Source organism: Antrostomus carolinensis, unplaced genomic scaffold (assembly GCF_000700745.2).
Source record: "Antrostomus carolinensis isolate BGI_N321 unplaced genomic scaffold, ASM70074v2 scaffold6880, whole genome shotgun sequence".
Taxonomy (NCBI): domain Eukaryota; kingdom Metazoa; phylum Chordata; class Aves; order Caprimulgiformes; family Caprimulgidae; genus Antrostomus; species Antrostomus carolinensis.
Window position 1 is genome coordinate 7,344 of NW_010288981.1, and position 8,770 is coordinate 16,113.

The following is an 8,770-nucleotide window of genomic DNA, read 5'->3' on the forward strand; positions in this document are numbered from 1 at the left end:
TTTTTATTACGTCAACTGATTTTATTTATTTAAAAAAAGAAAAGTTACATTGGATGCTGACCTGAAGCTTAGGCAAGTGGAAGGGATTCTGGTAGATTCTCCCATCCATGAGTAAAGAATGGTGGTTTTGTTTTGAGGGATTTTTGTTTTCTTTGACCCTTCTTGTCTTTGAAGGCAGCTTTCTTCTGTTTGTGGGTATTTGACTGTTAAATGATTCCAACAGAGCAGGGAATCAAGAGGACTGTACACCATTGATTCCCTGGGATTTTTCAGATTTTCTCCCTCCTTTTGAAGTAAAATTTAAGATTTGATAATTAATTGGTCAGAACTCAGATGCTCGTTTGTATAGCACTGTGTCTTCTTATTCTGTACAACTTCCAGAGAAAAATCTTCTGTACTATGTCAAATGTATTTGTGGGGGAGAGAATGTTTACCTTATTGCATGATGTTTTTTCTTAATAAGACGTGGTCTTCAAATTGAATTTGCAAAAAGCTACCCCTGTCACAAGCAACAGTTCTGTATCAGAGAGAGACATTGAAAGAAGGCCTGGTTTATATTCTTATTGTGATCAAGATGTAACTATATGCATTTTTGTTATCTCTTAAATGTAAATAGTTGCTATATTAATTTATTTTCAGAAGCTGAGAAAGGATATCAAACACGAAGGAAGTTCTTAATGTTCCAGTGACCCAGAGATACAGCTAGGAGCAGCATAGTCTTAAATTCCATAACTGTAGAGCTATCAAGACAATCTTATGGCTGTATTTAAACTGAAATTACAGACGCTCTGCAATTGTTTAATTTTGCACAGTAAGTTAGGAAGGGACATTAGAAAAATATAAACCAATTAAAACATTTGCAAAAATTAATTACAGATCTTGCCACTTTGTGGTAAGCATTTCTGCATGTGTAGCTGGCTCCAGCTGGTACTTCTGCTTCTGATTAGTCTGACTGATTTGATGAAATGGGCTATAACACAGATAGTCTTTCAGAAGGTGGTCTGATGTTGCCAGGTACTGAGTGTGCTGGCCCAAAGCCTTCAAAGATATGTATGTTTGTATCTCCTAGATATAACTAGTTCAGCTGATCTGAGGGCTCAGGCCAAGTTTACCTTATCTAATGTCCTGAGCTCTTGTGCATTAGGCTGAACCATAGTAACTGTCTGTGTGCACACTCATGGTCTGTCCCCCAGCCCTTGATGTTTCCAGTAATGCCTTTTAACTTACAACTCGGGTGAGCTGCAATCACTTTGTAACTTTCATTAGTGTAATTTGAACTTTTGAACCTTAAATAATAAGTGATTTATAAAGAAAGCTGGGAAATGAAACTTAGTGCATCTGTTGTTGATTGGGGAGGTCTATTCCTGCCCACTTTTGAAGCCCCTTTACACTACTCATGTTTTTTAAAGGGTGTTGTCATAACTGAGAATATTGCAATTGGATTTAAGGTGTTACTTCTCCAAAACCTGCCCGTTTTCTTGTATGCCTTGATTCTATTACTTTCATTGTACATGGTATGGCAAGTCAGAGGAATGGGTCAAAGGAAAACAACAATTTTGTCTTGGGTGCTCAGCAAACTTAGATTCTAAAGTTAAGTTAATTAGGGTTGGGAAGGAATATCAGAGTTTGAGATCAGAGTTGGGATGGAGTGTTACAGGGCAGACTTATAATAGGATAAGTGGAATATATTTAAACTTCCAAGTGGCATAACATGCACTAAGTCAAAATGCAAAGCAATGTGTGGGCAGATAAGAAGCGTGTGTCAAAGACCGCCCGATCCCTTGTGACTTAAGTTAGTGCAACTTCTTTTTTGACAAAGAAAGGTGAGAAGGAAGTAAAGGAAGTAAAAGGTAGAAGGAAGTAAAAGCAGCTGAGACTGAAGTGGCATAGCCTGGGAATGAGGAAAGAAGTGTGCCATACTCTGCTTTGGGGTAGAAGGCTTAGAGCTGTCGGACACTGGAGCAGCTCCTTGGCTAAGTCTGTCCTCACTGCCTGGTCCTCTTGTTCTCCCATCCCAATCATTGCTCAAATGCAGTTGGCGTTGGGCTCTTTGTAGTTAGATTTGTGATGGTGGCAAAATATGTTTCTCCATAGTGGGAGACCATAGATTATATTCTACAAGAGCAGTCTTGCCATTATTGTTATTTTTGTTCCACCTCCACCCTTAGCAAATAATATATAACTTTTGGTATTTTTTTTTCCTTTTGCCACCAGAGCTACTGCATGTCTACCTTTGTCAGGTTCAGCTGTTAAAATATCTAATGTACTCTTTAGCTAGAAAAGTGAAAAGTGAAATTGAGATAAATATTTCTTATATTTCTTTCTTTACTGCATGTGGAGTTTTTTTTAAAAAAGCCTATTTCCTAAGGAAGTGAAACTTAAGAGCTTGTACTGTTCTTTTCATCCTCCACCCTCTTTCTGTATCTGCCTGTTTTGTCTGTCTGATGAATTTCAGACAAATTTGAGAGGTTTCAGAGATGCAGAGCATCCCACAAAACATAACTGTCTAGGTTAAGTTAACAACCAAATTAATGCCCTGGCTGAGGGAAAGGCCACTGTGTTCCCATGCTACTTGCTACCAAGGATCAAGGTGAGATTCTGTCCTGAGATTATTCCCTGAAGACCCTGGAGGCCCTCTGAACAACTGTGCATTGATTTTATTTTCTTCTGTTTTCTTCCCACATGGTGGTTTCTTTGGTCTTTACTGTTAAGGTCTTCCTTGTACTCTGCTCCCAAAGGCTACTGGGTTTATGGTGTCTTCTGTAGCAGACTTACAATATAACCAGCTTATTTTTCCCCTCAGGTAACAGGAAAAGTGCGTGTAAACTAATATTTGCTGACTCTCTTGTTACACTGAAATAGATACCTACTTCCTACAGAAGGTGGACTCAGGATCAGTTTATAAGAGCTCTTGCTCAGTAGTGGACTCAGGCACTTGGTCTCTGCATGAAGAGTAGTTTTTCTGCTTGTAGAATTATCTATGAAAACTCCAGTACTGGCTGTGTAGGTGGCCTGACCGTTATGCCAGGATAAACTTTGTGTTCTGTGGATTTCATAAAGCTTTAAACATCCCTTTTCAGAGTTGATTTTTAATTAAGATCTGAGCTTTAGAAACAGTGTGCCAGAGGTCTGCCAAGGCCTTCCTGCAAGCAGTCTTAAATTTATTTTTAATGCACTGAATAAACATTAGGAAGTGAAATACTTGCCCCAGGATATCTGTAGCTACTTCACCCTTTTTCTTGGCTCTGACTTCCTGAACTTTTTCTCCTTTATTTAAAAAAGGAAAGTTGGAGAATAGTCTGCCTATGCTTAATAGTGGCTCCTTTGCCAGTCTTTGCCCACCCTTGTCCTGTAATTGCTGAAACTAGTTCCAGCAAATTCGTAATTTCCTGTCTGCATTTGACTGTGTGGTTTATTAGGTTTTAGCAGGGTCAAAGGTTCATCCATTCACTCTTGAAAGTGTGTGAATGCCTTACGTGCTAGCATATTCTTGAGCAGAAGTGTCCATTCACAGAATCACAGAATGGTAGGGGTTGGAAGGGACCTCTGGAGCTCATCTTGTCCTCCATTGTAAAGACAAGCAGTTTGCGTTCTAGCAGCACACTCAATTGCTTCTTAAAAATATTGTCATACACTTCCACGTCCTCAAGTTTCCTTTGGAATTGCTACACTCATGCACAGAAAAATGTGTCCTAGCTATTCAACCGTAAGAGTTGGCAGTTGTTGGGGAGGAGGACGACTAAATCAATCCTTGTGCAAGTCTGTGTATGTAGTAATCTCCAACCAAGTTCTGGGTCAGTTGAATTCAATGGACCTCATGTAAATGCCTGCATCAATTTTAAGTTTTACAGAGTTTGTCAATATCCCTCAGAAGTGGGGATGGGATTGCCTTTATAGTGAGATCTTGCAGTTTCATAGTATAATAGATGTAATTAAACAAAGTAATTCTTGTGCTCTTCACTGATCTGTACACAATGTTTACTGGCCTATCTGTACACATAAATTTATACAGACTAGAGTGCCTCAGTCCTTCCATGATTTTAAGATCTAATAATGCATGTTAAAATGCATGTTTTAAGCACATAGCTGGTATTGTGCATTTGAAAACTGTTCAGTCGCTGCTCTCTCAGTGCATGGAGCTCAGAGTACCAGGAGAGTCTCTGAAGTGATGTCTTTGTCGCTGTATTGACTTCTGGGAGAGCAGAAGCAGCTGACCAGAAAGTAATTAACTTTGGAAGTAATTTAGTGTACCAAAATTATAAGTCTCAAGAATTGCTTCCTTAAGGCTTTTCTTGCTGGGCTGCTGGCCACTTTGGTAGTGGAGTCTGAGCTTCAAGAGCCAAATGGCAGAACTCCTCCTGATTTTGGTAGAGTGCTGTCTCATAGTTAAGACCCTTCAGAACCACAAATACTCAGCAAGCTTCCTACATATTCAAGTCTGTACTCACACACGGACCACCACTTGCCTCCCTCTTTCCTGGAAGAGAATCTTAAATGATTTTTTTTTTTTTTTTAATTTTTTTTGCAAAGTGTCTGTCATACATTGATACATAAAAATCAATACCGTTTGGCAGTGTTAAGACATTCTGTAAGTGATTATTCTGAAATATGTATAGTTTTAAGTCCAGCTGGTCGGGAAGGTTTGCTACATAGCAAGGAATTTAATTTGTCTTTGTTATGTTAAACTACTTGAGTAATTCTGAAGTTGAAATGAGGATTAGTTTTCTCTACAGTTTTCCTGTTGTGAGGCAACTAACTTGTGTTATTGTTTTCTACCTCTGTGAGCCTAACTATACTAAATTACAGAGTGCTTGCTCTCTTCTGAACATCAGTCACCTTGAAAAGAGTGTACATCAGCTTCATTTGAGCCTGCCTGCTGTTTCAGGGTGACTAGGGTGTGTCCTCAGAATTGTTTTGCTATTGAGCTGAGGTGGTGACTATTTTAAGGTAAATGTGATGCTTCTAAAAAAGACTCATCTTACAGGAAGCAGTTCAGAAATCTGAAAGAGTACATTTTAGGTGTATATCATATTTGACATGAAAATTGAATTTATGTAATCCCAGGCTTCATAGGTCAAATCTTGGTCTTGCTGAAGTAAGCAGCAGATCTCCCTTTGCCTTTAATAGGTGAAATTCTGCAGGTAGTATATGTAGTTGTTTTATATTTAGGCTTGTCAAACCATAATTGCCCTAAATATTGCACCTTGTTTCCCTACAGATGTGCACTGGTAACTACATATTTGTTCCTTATATGATAACTCCACATAACAAGGTGTACTGCTGTGATAGCAGTTTTATGAAGGGGCTGACAGAACTGATGCAGCCCAGTTTTGAGTCGTTGCTTGGGCCTATATGCTTACCTCTGGTGGATCGATTTGTTCAGCTCTTGAAGGTGGCACAGGCCAGTTCAAGGTGAGTTGTCTTTTTAACTCCTGGGTAAAACTTGTATATTCTTGCTGGCAATATAAATATCAGCCACTTGCTTCAGGGTGATGTGAGGCTTTGCCTTCTATTGAGACAAATTGATAATTAATATCTTAAATTGACCAAATCTCTCCATTGACACTGCTCTATCAGTAAATGTCCCACGGAGAGATAAATGTCATGGGATAAATGTTTCCCGTTGTGGGATAGCTGCAGGGCTAGAAAAACAAATGGAAGGGACCCGTCCCAAACTGCTGACATGAAGTTGTTCCTCTCCAGCCAGTATTTCCGGGAATCCATTCTGAATGACATCAGGAAGGCTCGTACCCTCTACACGGGTAAAGAGCTTGCAGCAGAGCTGGCAAGGATTCGACAGCGAGTGGATAGTGTTGAAGTCTTGTCTGCTGACATTGTAATAAACTTGCTGCTGTCCTACAGAGACATCCAGGTATGAATCCTATGCTCAAAGATAATCTAAACCATAGTAAATTAAATTACTTTCTCAGTGAAATTTTTAATGTATTTTGCACAGATTTGCTAACAAACTATATGAACAGTGCACACTAGTGAAAATCTTCTACAGTATCTTCATGGATGCTTTTTGCTTTATTTTGTAGTTATGCTGTTTATAGTGTGCTTTTACATAGCAGAAAATTGTTGGTATTTTATAACAGCACCTAAAAAGTACACAACATATAATAATTCTTCTTCATCTCAGCATTACTACGTGATGAACAGTCCATAGTGTGTCCTACTTAGTCTCTTTTGTTATCATACTTGTGACATTTCTCATGGAAATGTAACATGTTCATATGCATTTTAGCTTCTGGAACTGTGCTAGGAATTGCTTACTTTGTTATACATAATTCCAATTCCATAATTCCAACTCCTCCTTAAACATTTTGAAGCGGTTTGTTTTTGTGGTTTTTGTTTGGTTTGGGTTTTTTTTGTTTTTTTTTTTAAATATGTCAGGGAGTAAGCTACTTTAAAAACTGTGGTATTGAAACATTCTTGTATTTGGTTTTGTAGATCATGCCTACTTGAGAGTTTTGGGATGCCTTAATTCAGATGCAGTTAGCATTGTAATGTCTGTCCAATATGAACTCTGATACGTGTTCAGCCCCTGAACATGACTTCAGTCATGAAATAGATGTAGTAAAATTTCCACAGGTCTACACTGAAGCGGTACAGGAAACCAAATTGTATTTCTGTGCTAAATACTGTGCATATTCACATTTCTCATGAGTGCCAGGCTGTTTACAGTTTGAAGAAACTGAAATCCATGAAACTTAGAACTAAATGAAAATATTTAGTATGAAATACCAGGTGCTTAGTTCAAAGAGGAGTTTGTATAGACATACCTCATTACAGCCACCTAAAACTTCATTATTCCCTTCTTTTGGAAGGATTATGATTCCATTGTGAAACTGGTGAAAACTTTAGAAAAACTGCCTACTTTTGACTTGGCTTCCCACCACCATGTGAGGTTTCATTATGCATTTGCACTGAACAGGTAAGAATCTACCCTTTCTTCTGCTGTAGAACAGTAAATCAGAATTGCAAACTTCACTCAGGATTACCAGCCTTGTGTGAAGTTCCCTACTGGAATATTCATACGCAGGTCTAGGGTCTTTACTGAAGCAACTTTGGGGACTCTGAGCTTCTTGATCAATCTAAGCTTTCTTTAGCTTCCACACTGTCAAATCCCATTTCTCTTCCTTTAAGCATGAATGTCTGAATTTGTCTTTCCAGAAGTTGGCATCATTTCTTTTGTTTCGGTTCCTAAATCGGAGCTCTAGTTTGTCTACCTTCTTCAATGCAAAGCTTGCAAGACAGATTTTAAAAAAAATAAATACTTTTTATATTTCCCCCAATTCAAGTTGTAGCAACTCAAATATTACAAGCAGTTTCTCCGAAATAATGCAATACTCTCCCCAAACCTCCAAAGAGTAGTTTTTGCTGAGAAAGGAGTAATTTGCTTGTTCAGTAGGCAAATATGTAAAACAACTCTAAACTCTTGATACTGAATGATGTATATATCGAAACTGTGGAAGTGTCTAATGCTTGCAATTATGTGGTTTGCTTGTCTGAAGTACTTTTGTTAATATTGCCTTATTGGCTTCGCTTCCTAACCTTCCCTGTCGTGGGAATTCAGTCTGGTTTGTCAGGGGGGTTTGGGGGGTTGGTTTGTTTGTTTGGGGTTTTTTTGTTTTTTCTTCACATTCAAAATGTGTATATAAAATTAAAAAGAAAATCACAAACACAAGATGGAATTTTTTTTTTCCTTTAAAGCATGAATTACTATAAAAAATATTAGATAGGAAACCTAGTTTCATATCTTTCTACTTTGTAAGAAGGTAACAAATGATCTTTCTAAGAATTCCTTTTGAGGCTCTTGTTGCTGTGGTCAGTGCTTTGCTTTAGCTGAAGCTTCATGAGAGAGAGAAAACATGTCTGGGGGCTTTTATAAAGGTGTCCCATGATATTAAGGAAAGTTGTTTTTTGTTTTGTTTTTAAAAAAAAGGAAGAAGTGGCGGGGGGGGGAGTGTGTATATATATTCTGGTCCATTGTGTCTAGAAGCACATTTTACATGAATGAAGTCATACAGATCTATTCAAACATGGTCATGAAAATGTATTTCTTAACTTTATTGGATCTTTTTAATCAAGACTTTTATTTTTTTAATAGGCGAAATCTACCTGGAGACAGACAGAAGGCTCTAGAAATTATGATTCCCTTGGTAGAACGGGAAGACCAAGTAGCTTCAGATATGTACTGCCTGGTTGGTCGAATTTACAAGGACATGTTTTTGGAATCTGGGTTCATAGATATAGAAAGCAGGGACAAAGGGACATTTTGGTGAGTACTGTTTTCCTGGTCTAGATCCTTTTGTTAGCTTTCAGAAAATATTCCTTAAAAAAGAATATATTTCGACTGTTTTTTCATTCCAAATATTTGGCATCCTAAGGGATACACTGACTCTTCTAATCTTCTTTGTTTATTTGTTAAGAACGAGAGATTTATGTTGTTCCATGAAGTTCTTGAAGTGTCTCAGAGCCTTGGAAGCTTAGGTAGCTTTCCTCAGAGAGCTTTCTCTCAAATGTGAAGTCTCCTGTCTACTATATTATTCTTAGGAATCTGGGCCAGACAATAATCAACTGTGAATCAATTGGCATATCAATAATCTGATTGGTGTTAGCTAGCTAGGCTTAAAGGTGCTGAGGTTTAATTCTGCTCTGATACTTTAGATGTACCATTCTGTCTTTTTTTTGGCTTCTGTGCTCACAAGCAATATGACTGTTCCAAACTCATGCTGGCAAAATTTCTATCACCCCGTCACCACCA

General features: G+C 38.1%; 1 protein-coding gene across 1 annotated transcript in view; it reads left to right on the forward strand.

Annotated features, from left to right (window-relative positions):
* The window catches only part of LOC104525273 (mitogen-activated protein kinase kinase kinase 5-like), a gene marked incomplete at both ends in the record, with an annotated part of 15,378 nt that extends 7,094 nt beyond the window's left edge, over nt 1–8,284 (forward strand). Inside the window, 4 exons of the mRNA XM_029085038.1 lie at nt 5,219–5,412; nt 5,704–5,872; nt 6,831–6,937; nt 8,114–8,284. Of these exons, the coding sequence (XP_028940871.1) occupies nt 5,219–5,412; nt 5,704–5,872; nt 6,831–6,937; nt 8,114–8,284 (641 nt within the window). The remainder of the gene's footprint in view (nt 1–5,218; nt 5,413–5,703; nt 5,873–6,830; nt 6,938–8,113) is intronic.
* Between the last annotated feature and the right edge of the window lie 486 nt (nt 8,285–8,770).